The 23,237-nt window shown below is 39.5% G+C and overlaps 1 protein-coding gene across 2 annotated transcripts in view; it reads left to right on the top strand.

Annotated features, from left to right (window-relative positions):
* The first annotated feature begins 123 nt into the window (after positions 1-123).
* PPM1J (protein phosphatase, Mg2+/Mn2+ dependent 1J) overlaps positions 124-23,237 on the top strand; it is a 315,203-nt gene continuing 292,089 nt past the window's right edge. The window contains exons 1-2 of one of the 2 annotated variants that reach the window (XM_075196263.1): positions 124-924; positions 20,835-20,985. In XM_075196263.1, the coding sequence (XP_075052364.1) occupies positions 671-924; positions 20,835-20,985 (405 nt within the window). In that variant the 5' untranslated portion in view covers positions 124-670. The remainder of the gene's footprint in view (positions 925-20,834; positions 20,986-23,237) is intronic. The other variant, XM_075196262.1, reaches the window with a different exon arrangement.

The following is a 23,237-nucleotide window of genomic DNA, read 5'->3' as shown; positions in this document are numbered from 1 at the left end:
TGTAAGCAAATATATTATACTATCCAATAAAAAGACTGCAGTTTTATGTTGTTTAGAAAATAGAGTATAGATTGAGTTGGAAGCTGCAGTGGGGGCTGTTGGCTAAGCCTACTCCGACGTAAGGACAAGCAGACTACAGAATGTTGCAGCAAAGTGAGCAAGTGCAGTGTTAGCTAAAAACGAATTAGGAAATCAGCAGAGAGGTCATTGGAGAACAAATTACTGAGTCTCTGAAAAACATAGAAATGTGACAGGTTACAGCTGCGTAGCCTACATTGCATGTGATACACTGCTGGGGTTCCAGAAAGTCAGAGACTGGACAGAGGAGGAGACGACAAGGTGAGCAGTGACATCGGCATAAAGAGACGTGGGCAGGGCAGACCGTGAACACAGCTGGGTGTCACCCTCAAGAGCCCCAAGGAGCATATCCGGGTGTCCCAATGCAGGGTGCAAAGGGGCTGAGCTAGTCCTATGTATAGGAAACTGGCTATGTTTGTATACACCTGCGCATGATCGCCTGACTATGACCACAATTCGGATGTCCTTGCAAATCGTGCTCCGAAAGCTGCGTGTTCAGTCTTCATAATTCGGACAGAGTGGGTACCCCCAGCATACAGCTGGATGTCCATGAGAGTTGCTGGGCTTCAGTCTCTGCTCGTCTCCTCCGGTGATGATCAGTAAGGTCAAAGCAGCTGTATCCGGGCTGGTGGGGTCTCTGTCCAGCAAGCACAGTGCTCTGCCTGGCCCCTCTACCCCTGAGAAGGAGCCCCCCTGCGCAGTCATCGTAAAACCTCAGCCCCCCTGCAGGCCTTGCTTCTTGAAGTTGTCACAAGAGGAGGTGCAGAAATCGGGTGATCACAATGGCAGGACAGTGCTGAGCCTTAAGACCCCCGGGGAGCTACACTGGGGGACTGGTTATGCCGAGTGAGTACACTGTCAGTATAGCACATATGTGCATACCAGTGGTAAACCTATATTGAATGTGAATGTATGTATGTTGAATGTTTACATAGTAAAATATGTACCTTTCTGATAACAACCATAGCATATTGTAATTGTCAAAAGCTTAACAGTATCACCAGAGAATGACATAATTAATTTTAATACTTATAACAATAACTGCAACATAATAACCCCCATATAGCTAAATAATTATACACGTCTAACATATAAGCATTTTTTTATCAACATAAATAAAAGTGAAATAGATTTCAAAGGCGTATGGCTAATGACAAGTGTAATAATATTATTATGAACCTAAATTTATATAGTGCCTACTACCTGTTATGCAGCAATTTACAGGGAATATTTAATCATAACCATAAGTCCCTGCCCCTGTGGAGCTTACAATCTACATTGCCTACTGTATTAACACACACATGCACATAAGGGTTAAGGCAACTATTTAACCTACGAGAATGTTTCTGAGTGTGGGAGGAAAGTGGAGCACCTGCCACGCAAGCATGTGGAGAACATACAAACTCCACACAGATTGTGCCCTGGTTGAAACCCATGGCAACAGTTCTGTGAAGGAGCAATTGTAATCACTGCGCAGGCAATAATATCTTTTCCTAGCAGTTTCATATCTGATAATAATGTGAAGTGGTATGTATATAGCTAAACACAAAACTTCCACAGACATTTGATATCTTGTAGAGGGTGATCAACTGTTTCAAATAGCTTTTATTGCATTTTAGAACAGCCGTGTTTACTCAGAAAATCATTCTGGTGAAGTTGGTCATTGCACGTTGTCATAGTTCTGTGAAGTTACATACAGTCTTCCTGCCCAAACTGCAGTATGGACTAATCTTAATATTGAGAAGTATATTGTGTACATCTGGTTGTTTAGTAGTCATGATGAACTGCTTAATTTCAAAGGATAACATATTTCTTTGGCATATGACCGCATACACATTCTGACGGAAGCACCAGCCAAACCAATTTTCTGTCCAATCCGATTAGATTTTGATTGAATTGGATATCAGAATTTTTTGCTTACACATTTTACAGTGTAATTCCAATTTGATTGAAAATTAGCAAATTGGCAATATAATTTTCTGCCCGGTTCAATTTAAGTCAATAAATAAACAGCCTTGTTAGCTGAAATGAATGCCATAATAGATGTACATATAGTACTAATCATAGCAAAGCATTTCTATTATCATTGCATTTTATTTGCTGTCAGTGTATACAGCATAGTACTGTCTATTGTCATCATCAGATCCCCCAATCAACAATGGCTCAGACTGTAGAATTGCAAAGTTTGCCCCCATATAAAATACCTACCAGGGATATTGCTACTTTCTAGTTGCATCTAAGTAAGTGACTTGGGGTACTGTCTTGGTGCACTACAATCCCTATCATGTTATGGTAACCGAGATTAACTGAGGAGTCAATCTTGTGTACTTTAAATACTCCTAATCCAGCCATTCCAAAACTTTGCGCAGTGGCTCCCTGGGTTGAATTCCCCCTTAATCTAAGTAATAATTTTAAACAATACATTTAATCATAGATAGGCGCATATATCTGTAATAACATATCAGCAGATATTTTAAACAAGTACTAAGGCTTTAACTAACAAATCTAACAGTAAAGGAGAAAGGAACTGGAGGTCACAGATGTATAAATGTTTAAATAGCAGTATATAAGTGGCAGTAATAACATGACCAAAACTTTAAATAATTATACCTAAATGTTCCAGATATCATTGTAACACTCTAGTATTATAAAAAGAAATTTCTACTGCATTCAACACAGACTTTGAACGGATACACATCCAAAATTGATTGTTGTGGAAGCCCAGAGTGCCGCCTGGCAGAAGCACTGCCGGAGCACTCCATTGTCCTTCAGAATGCAGCAGCGAGCCAAAATAAGAAGCAGGATCTTTGTAGCACTCCGGAATGCCTCAGTAATCCGCAAATCTGACAGTGAACCACAATAACATAGTTCCAATGACACACACTAACCTACATTAACAATACATATAAAGATAAAATAAATCCATTTTTTAATTATTACATACCAAAGGCTGTACATGACTGATCTTAATAGTATCGATTAAATAACCAGAGGGTTTATACTTAACTAAATATGTACATCATGCTCACTTTGATTCATCTACAGCAGGTTACTGTGTTAGGAGGAAGGTGCTCCAATAACAGCCAAAGTGAGAGTTACAACTTGACAGACTTGCTATGGACAAAAGCCTTGTCCAGATTGGTTGATTCATACGCAGGGACAGAGCCAGAGAGGTCACAGTAATTTAAATGACTGCATTCCAGTGTTCTCCCCAGAAAATTTTGCCAGCCGGATGGCATCAAGAAGTAGCTGGGTGGGGGCAGTTGTCAAAACTTTACAATAATATTGAAAAATGTTGGAAGCCGCACCTGCAAGGACAGTCCGACTGGTGGTCAGTGGTCTTTAAACACACTGCTGGCTGTAGGGCTGCTGTGCCTGCTAAAACAGGAGAAATAATGGTTGATTCTATTATAATAGGACTCTGTTGGGTTCCAAGAGCTGGGTGGTAAGTAAAAACAGACGGGTGGTGCACCCGGGAAATAGGTGCTGGGGAGAACACTGCATTCTCAGCTTGCATCAGAACCCATAAACAACACTGTAATAAATATGTAGCAGGGGTTTCATCTGTCTGCAATGGAGGGCAGAGGTAATACTTTACTTTTTAGCTAAACTACAGTGAAAAGTCAGCTTATCATGGATCATATCCCAACATTTGCTGTTGTCATTGTACATTTATCATTTACGGGATCATTGTAATATACAAATGTGTATATTAGTGTGCTTGATAAGTGCCGTTTGAAAACCTTTAACAGCTCAATAAGTAGAAGTAATATATATGCCTTATCATGATTTTATTGAGTGAGACAGACACTTTGAAGAGGAATACATACCCACACAGTTAGGAGTATTCGTGATAGAGGAACAAGTTCCTCTGAGAAAAGGATTCTGGGCCTCCTAGCCTACAGTCACAAGACTGGCTGTGTAATTACTAGTAAAGTAACATCTTGCTTCCCTCCTACCCACAAAGGAAGTAGTACAGAGTTTGCTTATCGTTACAAAGTTTTCCTAGCACAGCATTTACTGCACACATAGTTATTGTAGATTTTTAGTGTGGATATAAATAATGTTTCTTACACCCCAGCGATCATTTTTTTTTTATTTTTGCCTTGTAATCTGGCTATATAAAATACAGTTGTCTCAGTTTAGTTGACATTTTTATAGCCTATTTGGAAACTTTAAAGATGTTCATTTTCAGTGTTTTTTGTTTATTTTTATTTTATTTTTTTAAATATCGGCATCGTTTATTTGTAAGGCACCACAAGTTTGCAACTCTGGACAGTCAACATACAAATCATACACATGTAAATTAAACATAATACCAAATCAAATAAGTACAACATATTCGTCAATGAATTACACAGTGTGCAATAATTTTACTAAGCAGCCTCTATATATACATGGATTTTATATTGCAAATGTTCAAAGAGCGAAATATGAATATATATGAACTGACCAGAGCCTGTAGTGGTCACTAGCCGGCCACTGGGCCCTGGACTGATCGTAGTTGCCACTGCTGACTTTTATTGTTAGGCAAGTGAACGTAAAAGCCTGATTGATTATAAGAGAATCTTACAAACATTTTTATTTATTTTTTTGTAGCGTCTTTATTTCAGTTGCATCGCTTTTAAATCTAACAACTTATAATGAGTGCTTAAAATGCTCTGTGTGACAGGTTCTGCTGAAATATTATGACTTTTGATTGGTCACTTACTCCAGAACACCAACATCAGCATTATAACAATCACTTGAGCAATTAAAGCTCTTGTGCGACATTGTCTGTGGTTTACCATTAGAAAGGAATCATCAATTAGATGAGCTTTAAATGTGGAGTGAAGAACGGCTGGGTGAATCACCCTGAAGCTTATCAACATCTTTGCAGCATAAGGGATAATTATTTTGGAGAGGGTGCAACTTAAAAAAAAAAAAAAAAAAAAGTAGTAAACTCAAACAGCTGGGACACAAAGATAGCACAGATAATTATGCTTGTTTGGGTGGTAATTACATCTGGAATACAGAAAAAAGTGACACTGTGTCATTATTCAAAATAATACTGCCAAGTGGCTCAATATAGTAATTTAACAAGGATACTTTTCTTTCAGACACACCTTACATCCAGTTAAATTAAAAATTTGCAGCATAAAAAAAGGTCTCAATTTGAAATTGTAGAATTAACAAACACACAATGACAGGTACTGTACAATCATAATAGCAACACTCATGTACTACTAAATGAAATATAATCTAAGTACCCATATAGCTAGGGCCACTGAGATGGTGTTTGAGTCATAGAGCAACAACTTCTTAAGGTCCATTCACATCCCCTCCCCAACAAAGTAATTTAAACCAAAGTTTTGCTTATCTGATGTTGTGAATATTGATGGTTGCTTGGCCTGTGTGATTTTTGCATGCACATGGCAGGGGCAAACGCAGGATTTGTAGAGGGGGGTTTCCACACTATGCCGCCAGTGGGCGTGACCAGCATGCATGGGGGCGTGGCTATAATATTAGACAGTGCTTGGCTGCTGTCCAACTCTTCCTATCCCTATAATATACATGGGCAATGCTGCGTGCACTACTGTTGGGTGCACGCATCTCTCCCTTTTCAAGCAGAGTCGTGTGAAGCGGGGGCAGGGTCCAGCCACCTCTATTATACAGTGCCCCAGGCTTGGAGGGGGGTTTCCAGGCACTAGGAACCCCTCCTCAGTTTGCCTATGCATGGACTGGTTCATCTCCTCCTTTTTATCACGTGAATGCATGCATGACTTAACAAGGCAGCGGCATGTGACTCATGATTGAACATTGCGTGGTTCACATATGGGCCCCGGCAATTTGCCAAAATGGAAGGTGTGTAGTTTAGACTGCCAGCAATGCAAGCTTCCTCACTCTTATTATTCTTATGTACACCAGCGGATCACCATAGGCATGTGTAGCACAATTCATTAGGGTGTGCGTCCAAGGGGAAATCTACAGCGGGATATTCTGTGCTGCAGGGCGCTGTCAGATGTGTGTGTCTAGTCCCACCTGGGGGGAAGTGTAGCATCACCTAGGGGGATGTCTAGCACTATTTCATGTCATCTGTTCCCCCCTCTCATCATCATGTACCCCCATTCATATTATGCCAAACAGAAGTGCCCCTAGTTCATATGCCAAACAGTAGTGCCCCCAGATCATATTATGCCACACTAAAATGCCCCCCATTCATTTTATGCCAAATAGAATGCCCCCAGGTCATATTATGCCACACAATAGTGCCCTTGATTTATATTATGCCAAATACAAGTGCCCTCAGTTTATATTATGCCAAACAGTAGTGCGTCCAGGACTACATATATTACACAGTGTATATAATATGTGAGTGCAATCCATAGGACAATTACAGAAGATATTAGCGCACATCCAAATATTTTATTTTTATACTTACAAAATGTAATAACAGACCAGCCAATCAAAATTATTATTTTGTGCAATGTTATGTAAAGTCTCAAAATATGATCTGCAGAGAAACCATGCATAGTCCAGCGGATCATGGGAAGATAAAACAATAAGGTCTACTCTTGCAGCTATTTTTAGATTTTGTACTCTGATCTATGGATATTGCTTCTCTCACATACAGTAAAACAAAGTCTTCACTATAACAAAAAGGAACAAAGAATTGTTTGTATTAGTTGTAACTTTTTTTTTAGATTGTAATTGATCAAGTAATAAATCTCCTTCAATATTTTGTTTAATTACATTAAACTAATTTTCATGTCTTGGCGACTCCTTATGCTGTTCATCATAGAGAAAAGTGGGTGGTGCTTGATTATCATGAAAATACAGACAAGCATAACTTGAGATTAAAAATTAAGAATATGAAGAGTATGAATGTATCTACTTTATAATTGTTTTGTTTTCTTTATAACATATTCAAGTGCTAAAATCCCTTTAGCAAGATTGCACATGTGAAATTATAAACAAGAAATGGAAAATATTTTAAGTCACTTATTGTAATACTCAACTAGAGTATGGGAAGTATTCAGTGACATATACTGAAACAAACTCTTTGATTTGTACGATATGAATACGTTTCACTATCACCTACTTTACAAACCTGCGTCAGTAGAGATTTCTTAGAAGTGATTAAAAGTTTAGGAAATTATTGTACTGTGCAATGGTCACGGGTTTCCCTTACTATGTATCTACATAAAACAGCTGGGCAAATGATGACTTACTGTACATTACACAGTTTATACATTGAGTTTTAGCTTTTCCCACAACCAGTATTATGGAGCATTTTCTAGTGTTCTAGAAAAGTGATAGTGTCTATGGGCCTGATACATTAAGGAAAGTTAAGCAAAAAATTTAGTAAATTTACTTACTCAAGTTTTCTGGACAAAAAAACTATATTGCAATGCAAGGGGTGCAAATTAGTTTATTATTTTACAATTAAGGAAAATACTGTCTGTTTTTTCATGTAGCACACAAATACTTATAACTAATCTGTACACTGAAATTTAATGTTGATGTAGGACATGTTCTACCCCAAGTATAAATCTGTCATCACATTTTAAATTTACCTCCCCCTCCAATGCAACGTGGTTTTGCCTTACTTACTAACTTTTGCTTAACTTTCCTTAATGTATCAGGCCCTATATACCTAAAATCTCTCCATGCTGACACAGTCAAGTGAATGGGGAACACTCATCCCTGTCACATGGGCGTGATTAACCTCAGTTAGTCAGCACAGAGCGATTTGAGAGGTTTGAACGCTAGCATTTTTCTAGCTGGAAAAGGACTAGTGTTCAAATGGCCCATCTGCCACTACCCTTAATGTAAATGCTGTTGATACTTCTAGGCTATATGCAGGTTGCATTCAGGAAAAGTGCCTTTGATTTGAGATTTTAGGTCAGGCTTCAGTAGTCAGAATCACTGAAGCCGAAAACCAAATGTTCCTTGTGTGTGTATGAACACTATATATGGTAAGATGTTCATCTAGATTAGGCTGAACTAATTTTACAAGACATTTGTGGTCTGAAAAAAAACATGCAGAAAGCGTTGATATGTTATTAAACCTTGCCTCATCAGGCAGTGTGGTTAGTGGTAACCACTCTCAGAAAAGTCACTACTAGTACAAATATGCAAAACGGTTAATTCATTGCTATATTTAAGGGCTTGGAGCAAAAAACTGTATTATAAATCAGTTACACTATGAACACAGCAAAGTATTACAGGGGCGCCACAGGTGCTGTATAGTACAGTGCTGCCGAAATGGCGCATGCGCAGCAGCTCTCTCTATAATTTTTTTAATTTTTTTTTGGGGTAGAGGGGGAAGAAACCCCCCCTTAAAAATCCTGCTTGCGCCCCTGTATTACAGAGCTTCTACCGGATCCTCTGATCCTCAATGAGTGTATTATGTTGAAGAAGTCCAAGAGAACTTTTTGTATAGATCTGAGATGTAAATTAAAATTCCCATCACTAAATAAGTTTAAGTCATTCATATTACTGCAAGTACTGTTATCATTTAAAAAAGCCCCCAAATTGTTATCATCTCTTGTCACTAACTTCATGCTAAAATAAAAAGTTGATCAAACGTTTCAAGTTTGGGAACCGGGACAGTGAATGTGTACGTCTGGAGTAGCTGTGCCCACCCGAGAATAGGGTATGTTCACTTAACATTGGGGTGCCCCACGTTCCCAAAGAGCGTGCCTAGTGCTTCTGAAGTGTTAAGCAGTCCCTAGGACCCCTCCCTCTTGACCCTCTCAGCAGTGGCAGGTGCTCCTGGGACGCACTTTTTCAACAGTCCTGGCAATTGGGACAAAAGTTCTTACTGTCGGGATAGTGAGAAGTCCCCTAGAATCGGGAAATACTAGTTAGTTGCCCACTCTCTTGTCCTGAATGCACCCAAAGGTGTCTTTCCTGGGGAAGTGTCCTGCAGTTCACTGGTTAACATACACACAGCTCCTTGAAGTAGCAGCAAGTCAGCCACTCATTATTGAGACAGTATGGTTCAGTCACTAACATTGAACTAACTATCTAATTTATCAAAGGTCGACAGCCCTATTGCTGGAGCGATAAGGCTTTTTTTTTTATTTATCTTTCTACAACAAATGGTTACTGCTGGAAACAATGCACTTCCCCCGCCGGCAGTAAGATTTGCATGGGAAGTCTGTTTAACAAGTATTGCGGTGGTACTTGTGGTACAGATGAAAATAATGGGGGGAAAAAAGCGTTATTCAAGTGAAGATTTTTTTTTAATCTACACAGGTTTTGAAATCATTTTTTTAAAAGTTTCTAAAGCCAAGCGCTACACCTGTATGGTGGTGCATTGTGTAGCTATATGTCTTGAACATGTGTGTAGGGAATCATGTACATGTGAAAGAGAGCTAAGCTCTATCATGGAGCATAATTATGAAGTCCCGAGTGATCCTGGACGGTATGGTATAATGGTAATAAGTCCATTATATTCAGTATCAATCCCAAGTTAGTAGTTCAGAAAAGAGACCAAGGGCTAGATTTACTAAGCTGCGGGTTTGAAAAAGTGGGGATATTGCCTATAGCAACCAATCAGATTCTAGCTTTCATTTATTTAGTACCTTCTACAAAATGATAGCTAGAATCTGATTGGGTGCTATAGGCAACATCCCCACTTTTTCAAACCCGCAGCTTAGTAAATCTAGCCCCAACAGTTCAATTCACAGCAGCTTTATGTATTATAAGATACCAGAGTAGTATATCAAAGCCTCAGCAATATCTTGGAGAGAAACCAAACAGGAATATATGAGGATAACACCTTACCCTGCCATAATGGTCTAAATACAGAGGAAGCCAGCTGAGTTTTCTGGCTTGTATTGTCCTCTCGTTCTGCTGCTCTTGTGGTCTCTGGTAAAAAGATGTCTTCAGGTGTAGTGGACTGCTACCTATATATTGCAGTCTGCAGGGGCATTCAAGTAGATAGATCACCACTTTGCTTTTGAATGTCAGTAGATTCTGAATTTTGTATACTAGTCCTGTCTGTTGACTATAATTCCTTAATCAGCTCTGTACTTTTATTGTATAGCGTTTAGAATGGTAAAACCTTCACTTACTATCCATATCTCTCTTTAGATTGGATTGTACCTACTCACGTGGTTTTAAGTAATTACTGGTTAGTTTTATTCTGAGGTCTGAAGCTTTACGTTATATGACATCTGGTTTCTCTGGTAGATTACTGACAAGATTGTCATTCTTAAGTAGAATTTACCATTTTTATTTTAAAATCTTCTTCACCTGCTGCTGAGTTACTGTATTGGGTTTTGAAGTAAATTTTATTTGAATTTATATTGGTAGTGGTGTTTTTATTTTTACATGTAATGACCCGTTCTCTGTCTACCTTTTCAGATTCCTCGAATGCTTGTATTACCGTGTGGGCGTCATAGTTCTTCTCATTAAACAGTTTTATCTGGTGTTTCCCCTGGATTCTATAGCTGGCTAATTTGAGCAATTCCTTTGTAAACATTTGAATTGACCCCTGGGTATGTTATGTAGCCAGCTTGGTTGGTGCCCACCGCTGGCTAAAATATAGCTATTTACATCCACAGATTTCTTGAAACTATGTGTTTCAATAGTGTTATTCTGTATATAGATCTCCAAGTCCAGGAACTCTACTGATGTTTCAATGGATTTGATTGTGAAAACCAGGTTCTTTGTGTTGTTATTCTTGAATTCTATAAACTTATTCAGGGATAACCGGCCCCTTTCCATTGGAAAAATGTCTTGAACAGATGCTGGTCTCCACCTACCAGCTCATGAACAAAATGGCATAACTGGGAGTGAACCTTGTTCCCATTGCTGTCCCTTTCTGCTGGAGGTAGAAGGTACCCTCAAAATAAAAGTAGTTGTAGATTAGGATATGTCTAATTTAATAGAAAATCTACCTGCAGGGGATCTAGCTTGTGGTCTTGCTCTAGGAAGTGTTTGTTTATTGATTCCTTCTTCATGATATATCACAGTTTACAGAGCAGTCACATCGCTGGTGACTAACTAGTAATCGATTTCCTCTGTATGTAACTTAGTATTTGGGTGGTATCTTGCAGATGCGACCTTTGTTCCTTAACATAATATTAGAGAAAGTGATCAATATATTTGGATAAATTGGATCTGAGTGAATTGATTCCTTATGTGATGGGGCTGCTTGGTAGGTTAGTCTGCTCCTTTGGTAAATTATAAAAGACTGGGATCATAAGATGTGTGTTATATGACATTCATATACAGATTTAGGTAATATTCCTATTTCTAGGCCTATCTTGAGTAATGAAATCAATTTCTTTTGGAATTTCTGTGTGGGGTCTCCCTTAAGTATCCTTTAGGTCATGGTGTCCCCTAAGATACAATTTGATTCAAGTATGTAATTGTCTTTCTTTAGCAGAACAATCCACCCTCCTTTATCTGCTGGTTTAATTACCTGATTTATATTCTGTTTAAGTTTTAAACAATCTGCTTTGCTTGTGTTAAGTTGGGGGTTTCTTGCCTTTTTCTGTGCTTCTTTTTTATCAAGATTGTCTGCTACTAGTTTCTCGAATGTACCAATGAAATTTCTCTTGAGGTGACTTGGGTAAAAAATGGATGGAGTTTTTAGGCCTGTGTGTTTGAATTTATCCTGAGTTGGCTTCTTACCCATATTTGTTCTTATTAAGAGTGATTTGGTGAAGAATACACAAAAATTTGTATATCCAAATAGGTCTGAAATTTGTCCATCTTATGATTGGGGCCACATTTAAGGCCCTTATTTAATAATGTTGTGTGAGCTTAGGTCAGGGTTGTGGTGCTTAGGTTTAAGATCCCTAGTGGTTGGATGCTTGTGTGTTTTAACTTACATGTTTGACATTTTTACCTCCCCCCTACATCCTTGTCCTCTATTGGTTTTCTGTTGTTTTGTTTTGAATTTCTGTGATGTTATTGGGTTTCTTTCTTGCTTGGTCCCCTTTGGTGTTCAGAAATTGGGATGGGCAAGATGTCTTGCTCACTTGTACGTCTAAGAAATTCCTTTGTCATAGTGTGGTATCCACAATTTGGTGTTGATCCTGAGGGGTGGTGGGTGTCCCCTTGTTTTGCTTCTTTTTTAGGGGTTGTGACTTCCCCTACATTTATTTTATGTAAAAAAAACTTGTTTTCATTGCTCTTGACAAATGCAAGCTTATTATTCATTGGTTGTTGTGGTTTTAGTGCAAATGTTACCCATAATGCAACCATTGAAGCAGTGGCAGGAAGAAACAAAATCAGACTACAGTTTGACAAACAGCGCCCTGAATCTGGGACTATGCTATGGGATCCAGAACTCCTGGGAGGAATTATTTAGAAGAAAATCATTTGCTAAAAATTATACTAGCACATTACTGGCACATTACATTACATAAAATAAGCAACAACAAAAGCAATCCCCAAAATAACAGAACACAATGAAGAAACTCAATCGTTTTAAAAGCATCATTTGAAGACGTTATATTTGACAAGCTAATTGTGCATTTACTAAATAACATTCTCAACTGATCATATTTTTTTAATTGCCTGCTGATGTTTTTCTCAAACATATCTCAAAGTGAACATTAACATTAGAGAAATTAAAGGAACAATAACAAAACATAAGGAAGTATCTATATTCAGAATGTTGACAGTGTTACAGAACTAATTTATTTTCAGTATTATGCATCTATTCAGCCAAGGTACATAACTTCCCCTACATTTTTATCGTATTCATACCCCATAACACATTACTTTACATAAATTCTATGTAGTCTGTTTTTGAAACATTTAGTTGGAGACTACAATGACAATATTGACCTGCAATCATCTGCCGACATTTTTTTTGTGTGAAGGCAACTGTCTGGGGAGGGGTTGTGGAGTTTGGAGCGATGAACAGTTTGGGGTGGTTATGTGGACCACCTGCTGAGGGGCTCTTCGTTGGAAAGCAACAGGCAGTCAATCGCAAGGCTGCCTGTTGCTGAGCGGGGTGGGGGCTGTGCCTACAGAGGCTGTGTGTGACTTGTTGTGTATGACTCGCAGGGCCGGATTAACCATAGGGCTAACTGGGCTACAGCCCAGGGGCATATGGCATCCAGGGGGCCCTTGAAAGTGCTCAGCAGCAGTATTGATCGGTCGGAGGCGGGGGCGCCCCCGGCGCGATCAGTGCTGCTGAGCACTTTCACTGCGGTCCTTCTCCGGCGCGCTGTAGTCTCCTTACTGAGGAAATCTCGTGGGTCTTACTCTCACGAGATCTCCTCAGTAAAGAACATACAGCACGCCGGAGAAGGAGGTAATTCAGGTAATACAAGTTCAAAATAGGATATGTGACAACAGGGAATATGTGACAACAGGTGATATGTAACAACAGTCCCAACAGGTGATATGTGATAACAGGCTCAACAGGGGATATGTGACAGCAGGGGATAAGTGATAACAGGCCCAACAGGGAATATGTTACAACAGTCCCAACAGGGGATATGTGATAACAGGCCCAACAGGGGATATGTGACAGCGGGGGATATCTCTATCTAAACTAGACTGCTTACCACTTTTGCTGTAGGGGTATTATGGCAAAATTTAGGAAAGGGCCAGACAATGCCTGTCCGCCCTCCTGGAATTCTCCTTCTCAGCTCTTCTGAGCATGTGTGGGGGCTGGCACATGTGCAGTTTGGCAATGCTGCACCTGTTTTTTTTCCCAGATATATCTTTTGTGGTGTTGCCCAAAAAGTTACACTTTTGTTCCATCAATCTACGCACTTTCTTCCAAAATATTTCTGGCTTATCTAAATTATTAAATGTACTAAATGTGAGCTGGTGGAAGATTCAAGTTTTCTGAAAAGAAGTGGCCATGCACCCCTCTTTCACCTATTTCTCTATCAGATCTGTGTTGGCTAAATCTCTGTTTAGTTTAGGTAGATTACATTTATTTAGATATTGGTGTATAACAGCAGCATTTGGGAGCGGAATGGAGGCATCCTTTTGTAGATTAGAATGTGTGTAGCAAATTACATACAGTGACATGAAACAGAAGGTAAAGCTGACCCTGCCCAACTGATTTTACAATCTAAGAGGTGCGGGGACACTTGATACATAAGGTAGTAGAATAACAATTGTAGCTGCTCATGGGGAAAGTGTGTGTAGCTATTGTAAGGCAGCAGGATTATCAACTGTCAGTAATACACCGGTCATTTGGCGACTGGAATTTCTGTGTGGTTTGGCACTCTTGGAACAAGGAGAGACACTGGAAGGTCTCCTGCAGCCACTGTAGGAATCTTAAAACAGTCAGCTGATGTCAACCACAAATGTTTTACTATCATGCTTGCTGCTGGTAACAGAGCCAAGACAGTTGTTCTCCATGTTTAGCGGCAGCTACTGTTGCCAAAGAGACAGTGGAGATCACTGAGTGATAGTGATGACGGTCGTATATGTAAACTAGAACATGTGTTAGCAATCATGAGCAACTGTAAAAATGTATTTCATGAATAGTAGTCATTAATAACATTGTAATATATGCATTTTATTGAAAATATATATTTTTTTAAAATGTTTTGTCATTAATGACTATGGGCATGATTCATTAAGGAAAGTTAAGTAAAAAATTGAGTCTCCTGGAAAAAATCATGTTACAATGCAAGGGGTGCAAATTAGTTTTCTATTTTGCACACAAGTTAAATACTGTCTGTTTTTTCATGTAGCCTAAACGACCAGCTGCACTCCATTTGGAATTACATAGAATTCCAGCAACACAGATGAATTAGTAATGTGTTTTTGATTGAAGAGGCATGGGGAATAATAAGGCACTTAGATCAAGTGCAATTTGTTATTACAGAAAAATAAATTGCACTTACACAGTCCAAATAGTAAAAGAGCAGAATAGTTGCATTTACAATCAGAGTAGAGCGTGAACCAGGCTAACCAAGGTCTGTGTTCCTGTTAGACAGGTATGGCTTTCTGACATGCCCCTTTTAGCTCAGGTGTCAGTTATATTATACAACCCAACATTTTAGGTTTATGGGGACGGAGTGCTCAGCAGCAGTGTACCCCAGAAAATGGAATGTGCATACATCCCAACTGTCCTGATTTCAGCAGGACAGCCTGATTTTAGGAACAATTGTCTGCCCCCCCCCCCCCCCCCGACTTTACAGTGTTCTGGTGTTGTGCCCCCCCTGCTACCGGTGCCTACATGTTGGGAGTTATGGGTGTGGTCATTTGGGACTTATCCGCATCATGTTGGAGATATTCTGAAGCACTAGGTGAGTCCAGACTCCCTAACCCAAATACAATTGTGTATTGCTGTGCAGTGAGCTGGACACACCAACAGTCAAGTCAGTAGGGACAATAGTCTTGCTGTCAGCCTGGTGGGACCTTCCCTTAGAATTGGGACTGTGCCGCCTAAATCGGGATAGTTGGGATATATGGTTCAGTTATTATACCCAGTTTCTCTGTACGACTCAGACCACTCTTGCCAATTGTCTGTTCCAAGGAATGACTGGATAATACTAGGGAGGTGACACGTCCTCGACAGAATCGTGAATCTGCCATGCATGAAATCCCCAGCAGTGTTGTGGTTCCTGATATACTGATGACAGTGTGCCCGGTGCCCTCTACCATGCCATGTTCACAGTCTCATCACTATTTACCATTGGTGCTGTCTGAACATGTGATGCTGATTGTCACCGATGAATTACATAGGAAGAAGAATCATACCTAATAACCTGGACACTCGCTGTTTGTCTCTATGTTTATCTGTCAGCAATGTTATCTATTCACAGCGTGTCTGAGGAGGAAGCGACTGTCTTTTGGTCTGTCACTGGAAGTGGTCATGTCTATAGTTGGAATGGGTCATTATTACTTACACAAAAATATTAGGAAAAGGCTTTGTTTACGGTGCTTGTAAATATTTTAGTATGTTATCATTTAACTACAATTAATATAATTAATCTAACTGTAGAATATCAGTTTACTCAGCATCTTAAAAGTGCTTGCTGTGAGAGATTACTGCGCTTTGTCAGTGTATTTTTATCCCAGTGGTAATTCACAGCTTCAGTCATACAAGTTCAAAAATAGATTCTGTTTGGAGCTAATTACAGTTATTGTTTAGGGTGTATCTCAAGCAATATCCGCCTCCTTTTATTTACATGCAATGTCAGCCTGCAGTCTGTATATTAACGTCTTTACTGGCATGTCACTTCAAACAAAGTTTATTGACTTATATAACAGGATCAGGACTTATTTATAGTGATAAGTTTTGTTCTACTTACAGAAATGTAATTATATTTCCCTGTATACGTAGAAACTAATGATAAGTTTGCATTGATAAAGTGCTTTGCATTTGAATGGCTTTGAAGTTTGATGCATTTTACACCCTTAGCGAACGCAAAAACATTATGTTGTTCATAATTGTGGTCTACATGTATCTTTTGAGTAGCATTTATATGTCAGACGTACAGATGTGTATAGTTAAGCGTATCAATAGCCAGGGCCTGATTAAAGGTTCAGTCCGCCCTAGGCTAATTAGCTCGTAGCGCCCTCCTCGCCTTACAGGCTAATACGCGGTAGGGATAGATTAACTTGTCCTGAATTTAAAATCCATCTTCGTTCACCCCACCCAACAATGTTTATGTTCCCGTGTTTTCGAAACTCAGCACTTCTTGGCTTTTTAGAAAGGGTCACGGCAATCTTTCTCACTCATTTCGTTTTCATTAAAATTAGAATAGTAAATCAGAATGGAGGCATGATCGAGTGCTACCGAGAGTGAGGATGTGTAGGCGGAGGGTGCTGTCAGCCTGCGCCTGTCGCAATCCTTGTCTCTCCTACTCTTAATATCAAGCTCCCACCCAAGAAAAACTCATTGGGCCTGATTTATTAGTAAAGCAAAAAAAATAGTAACTTTGAACCTTGGAAAAACCATGTTGCAATGCATGGGGTGCAAATTAGTTTATTATTTTGCACATATAAAATACTGGCTGTTTTTTCATGTAGCACACAAATACTTGATGGGCCTGATTCATTAAGGAAAGTAAAGCAAGAAAATGAGTAACCTTGAACCTTGGCAAAACCATGTTACAATGCAAGGGGTGCAAATTAGCTTATTATTTTGCACATAAGAAAAATACTGTCTGTTTTTTCATGTAGGATGCAAATAATTGATAGCTTTATTTTTACATTGATATTAAAAGTTGATCTAGGACATGCTCTACCCCAATTATAAATCTGTCCTCACATTTTAAATTTACCTTCCCCTCCAATATAACATCATTTTGCCAAGGTGCAAAATTACTCATTTATTTTGCTTTACTTCCCTTAATGAATCAGGCCCGATAGCTTTATTTTTACACTGACATTAAAAGTTGATATAGGACATGCCTTTCCCCAACTATAAATCTATCCTCACATTTTAAACTTAGCTCCCCCTCCAATGCAACATGGTTTTGCAAAGGTTCAAACTTACTCATTTTTCTTGCTTTCCTTAAAGAATCATGCCCATTATCATCAGCCTGTACCATGGGACTACTTCAGCATTAACACCGTACTACATTTTTCTTTTATGTTTTCTTTTTATTTTGGAGAACAACTACTCTCTTATATTTTAAAATTAATTTCAGTTTATACCTCACAATTTTGTAAAACAGAATATTTTGCACCCATTCAAAAGATTTGCTGCAGTCTAGTCGGCCTATTGGCTAAACAGACCATGATGACAGCTTAGATATGTGGCTTGTCATGCTGTCTTGAAAACCTATTTTGTACTACTTTATTATATTTTTATCCATAATATATTTTGTGCATAATTTGGGAAGTGGGGCCATAAACCGAATGAACTTAAACGCATTTGTTTGTGCCAAAGGCATTCACTTACCTATTAGGGGTCAAGTTTCAATGCATACCGTCCACACACACTCATTACCCCTTTACTGCTCTACCTTAATTACAGTGGAAGAGCCTCAGTTCTTAACAACGGCAAAAAAAATAATGATTACTGACAGGGTTCATCTTACTGATGAGGACATTTGGTTGTTTATAGAACAGTTGTATTGGCAATATGGAAGTTTCGTGCGGACACTTAGTGGAGGGCTGGGTTTCCGTTATAGGACACCAGCTTTGGCAGGAAAGCTTTTGCGGTCAGTGACTAATGCACATGGTGTTATCTCTGATTGGCTTCAGGCTCAGGTCATAGCCCCTTTCGAAATAACGTGGCTCTTGATTCCTTTGTGTGGGAGATCCCTTGACCTGCTTTGTGTGGGCACATCATTGTGAGTCCAGAAGGGGAGTAGTCACTCTGAAGCCAGATTTATCACTGGCCAAATTGTAAAGGAGTTTATCCTGGGACCAGTGGTTAGTGCCTGACAGCCATACACTGTTTTTGTTCGGGTATTTGTTGTTAGCTGACCTCCAATTTATGTTTTCAATAAACTGTGACCTTTTGGCAAAAAGTGATGTCATTGTCTTTATTTCTGTAATCAAGTATTATGGGTTAACAGATAGAATGGTTTAGTGCAATGAATAGAGGCATCAACAGTATGCAGTTTAATAAGGCCCCTTACCAACTTCCGTAAAAAATTACGTCTTTACTTGGGGATGGAACCCATTGGTTACAATGACCCCATATTCATTTGCGCCTGCGGTCAGGAGTGTTTAGATAGTGCAGTGTTTTTGGACCTTGGATGCTATATTTCTTGTATGTCCTCCGATGACCCCCCTTCCATTGTAAGTGCAAGTGTTTATCATGTGGTGTGTAACCGGTACATTATTTAAATAAAAACTAAAATATGCTTTGTAGAACTGAACCATAGACATCATTTGGTTTGTGGACGAAAAAGTTTACAGTTTCTACGGTAATAGAAGTTTACAAATAATCCACCTACCATGGATGGAATGGGACTATGAAGTATACCGGCATACAAAGCACACAGTAGTTTCACCTAAATCCATATGATACATTTTGTCTATATATTCTTCAGATGTCACTGTATTTGTACTATGGTGAATCTCCTTTTCCCTTGTACTTTAATTACAACAAGTTGGCCACACATGGCTGCTTACTTTGAAAGTTGAAATACTGTTCAATTTGAGCAGTGGGCCAACTTTTTCTAATTATTCGCACTTGGAACGAGCAGCAGGATAATTTCCAGTGTCACCATGGCCCATTGGTTGAAACATGACTGCACAATAGGTTGATAGCCGTCATCTTCTGAACAAATTTACAAAAATGCCCGATAATTATCCAGTCAATCTATATAAGATCATCACAGTCATTTATGGGCCACACATGCAACAATATTGAGACAATTGCCTTATAATGCAGGGTGTGTAGCCAGCATTACACCCCTGTGTTTAAAGGAGGCAATTCTATAAATCTGAAGTAACAGAACATACACACATACCTGTCAATAGTCCATACTTTGCCGGTACTGTCCCAATGTGCAGAATCTAAACAGGTTCTGCACATTAGGACAGTGTATTATACATTGGGGCTGTGTATTATATACATGGGTGCATCAATTAAATTTTTGAAGTACTTGGGCTGATTTTGGGCAGATGGAGGCGAGGCTTATTTTGGCTTACTTTTGCTCTTCTAACTGTTGGGATGTGTGTACGTTATTATACACAAACCAACAGACACACTTGGCACACCTTTGCAGATGGGTTAGGTACTATCTGTTGACAGTCTAACTGTTGACACCAAAATTTCGACAATCAGATTGTCACCAGCTTCAGTGTGTTTACGTGGTTAAAAGTCACAATGTCGACATGCAAATGGCAATTGAGCCGCTGGACCCGTTGGCATAATGCAGTACATAACACAGTAAAAACAAAATAGTGCCTCCCCTTTCCCTGCAGATCTCCCTGCCATAATGACAATCACTAACAGTGCTGGTCAGCATGGGGCTGGATTCCATAGGGAGATGGCGTACGCAAAAAAGAAAAATTGAACCTGCCCCAGGACCATCCCCATGCTAAAAGCAACCACCCTGGGCGGAGTATGTGGTCTAATAAAAATTATTTAATGTGAAAAACACCAATTTATCCCTGGTGCTGCACTACGGGTCCTATCAAGCCCATGCTGCCTTTAACAGTATGGGCATGCTGGTGCTTGTAGTACTACAAGCACCAGCATGCCCTGGCATCTAGGACCTGTAGTGCACCAAGACAAAATGACTATAAAAAACACCTCTCTTTTGTAAAGAAACTTTCAACGTGACACCTGAAAAAAATCCTTGTCCATTAAAAAACAAACAAAAAAATACATCCTCTGTCCTGCAGCTTTGAAAGAAATCAAAATAATCCAGAAGATCAGTAAAATAAAAAAAAAAGGCTGGACCTACACAAACTAGCTCTTCATAAAAAGAGCTCCCGCCGTATAAGTCTGACTGGCGACAGATTGATTACATCCCTTGCAGACACACTGCCACACAGACCACTCCTCACTGTGATTACACTAATAAATAGGAAAGACACTCTTGTACCATAACACACTTTTACACACTTGTACTGAAACACACAAGGCCAGTCACGTTTTTTTTATATTAGCTATACCGATAAATAGGAATTAAGCACCAGACGATGCCTGAATCTTCTCAGTCTTTGATAAACAGAGTCTACAAAAATGCCCATTTTTTGTACATAATGATTTGTGAAGAGACCTGATACTTTTATAGGAAATTGTTTGTGAAGAGACCTGGTACTTTTCATATCAGAAATTCAGCCCTGGTGCCAAGCCTGCTTGTATTACAGTGATCTATTATTAATGTCCTTCTATTATTTTTTTTTAATTGCAGAGTGATTAATGCCGGAAAAAGCCAGCACAACGAAGACCAGGCTTGTTGTGAATTTGTGGTTGTTGAAGAAAGAGATAACAGATTGAATAGCAAATGTAATGAAATACACACTGAACATAGTTTAAACTCTGATTTGCAAACAGGTGACAAGGTAAGTGTTACCGCAATTTGTTTTATTTATTTTATATTCAGTGGTCAGTAGGAAATATGGCTACAGTTTAGTGCTCACATTACAAGCTTTCTCTACACCTACACATTGTACTTTTATAAGTTTTACAAGCATATGTTCTTTCATGTGGGAAACAAATTAGGCTCATAAGAAGTGAAAAAAAACTAAATCCTTTTAATTTAACTGCTTCATCTGTTGAGTGATGAAAAATTCCAATGAAAATTGCTTTAAATATAGTAAATGCAGTTTGAAATATCTCCTTCTATGCATGTCATGCGGTCTTTTCCCTATTGCTGGAGCTTGCAAATAAGGGGCCTGATTCACTAAGGATCTTAACTTGAGAAACTTCTTATTTAAAACTCCTGGACAAAACCATATTCCAATGCAAGGGGTGCAAATTAGTATTCTGTTTTGCACATAAGTTAAATACTGACTGTTTTTTCATGTAGCACACAAATATCAACTTTAAATTTCAGTGTACAAATAAGCTATCAAGTATTTGTGTGCTACATGAAAAAACAGTCAGTTTTTAACTTATGTGCAAAACAGATTACTAATTTGCACCCCTTGCATTGGAACATGGTTTTATCCAGGAGACTTAAATAAGAAGTTTCTTAAGTTAAGATCCTTAATGAATCAGGCCCAAGATGTTCATCAGTACTGATGAGCTGTCTAGTCAGTAGTTACAAGCTGAGGTTACATAAAGCCAGAGCCGTAACTAGGGTGGTGCGGGCGGTGCCGTTGCCCAGGGCGCAGCAGCCGCCCGCTACCCTCCCCTCTCTGGCACATTAAAAGGGACCCCCAACTCGCGGTACCCGAGTCGGGGGGGGTGTAGAGTGAGAAGGGAGGGAGGTTGGCGCTTGAGCGGAGGGGGGGGGGGTAGGTGGTGATGAAAGGATCACATCCTATTGCTGACTGGGAGAGAGCTACGCGTCCATCTGTGATGACATCACCGCAGCTGCAGATCCAATGTGACAGCGCAGAGGGGTGGGATGAACGGAGGACGGCTCCTCTGACTTCCTGACTGACTCACATGAAGAAGTTGTGCAGTAAATAGCAGGTATTTTAACACTCACAGAATCACATATTCACTAGCACCATATGTACACTATAAATGCAGATTATATACAAACCTCTAGTTCCTCTCTGAATATCCAGTGTCAGCCTAAGTAATCACTTGATAAGTGAAGAAAAAAAAACCCAATATTGTCATTACACAAACTGTTGCGGATACAGACTTTTATGCTCTCTCTACCTCAATAAAATAATTGTTAGTCCTGTACTTCAACATATAGTTGGTGAGTAAACACATTGGGCGCACTCATACAGGGGCAGACACACAGGGCGCACTCATACAGGGCAGACACACAGGGCGCACTCATAAAGGGGCAGACACACAGGACGCACTCAAACAGGGGCAGACACACAGGGCTGCACTCATACCAGGTGCAGACACACAGGGCGGCACTCATACAGGGGCAGACACACAGGGCGGCACTCATACAAGGGGCAGACACACAGGGCGGCACTCATACCAGGTGCAGACACACAGTGCGGCACTCATACAGGGGCTGACACACAGGGCGGCACTCATACAAGGGGCAGACACACAGGGTGGCACTCATACAGGGGCAGACACACTGGGCACTTTATATAGTGTCATTAAGATGCTCTCTGTATTGCAGACACAAGAATGCCCTCTGCATTTTATGGCTGACACAAGAATGCTCTCTCTATTGCATGGTGTTTGCTAGGATACTCTTTGCATTGTATGATGGTCACTAGAATTCACTTTTGTATTGTATGGCGGTCACTAGGATGCTTTCTGTATTGTATGAAGGTCACTAGGATGCTCTTTGTATTGTATGGCAGTCACTAGGATGCTCTTTGTATTGTATGGCGATCCCTAGGATGCTGTTTATTTTGTATGGCAGTCCCTAGGATGCTGTTTATTTTGTATGGCAGTCCCTAGGATGCTGTTTATTGTGTATGGCGGTCACTAGGAGGCTGTTTATATTGTATTTGTATCACTAATACTGGCTAAATTATCATGCAGAACAGTATAAACCTTGCAATTCAATATGTATGATGCATCCATGGGAGTATTTTAATTTAATTTGAAAAAGAAAAATGTTTTAATTGTTCATGCTTGTGTGTATAAGTTATCACAGTTTTATTTAAAAGTATGTGGTTTTTATCTTTAAAATCCCTAACTCCAAGAAGAGGGGATTGGG

The sequence above is a fragment of the Mixophyes fleayi genome, chromosome 2 (genome assembly GCF_038048845.1).
Source record: "Mixophyes fleayi isolate aMixFle1 chromosome 2, aMixFle1.hap1, whole genome shotgun sequence".
NCBI classification, from domain to species: Eukaryota; Metazoa; Chordata; class Amphibia; order Anura; family Limnodynastidae; genus Mixophyes; species Mixophyes fleayi.
This window is presented reverse-complemented; position numbering and strand designations above follow the sequence as displayed.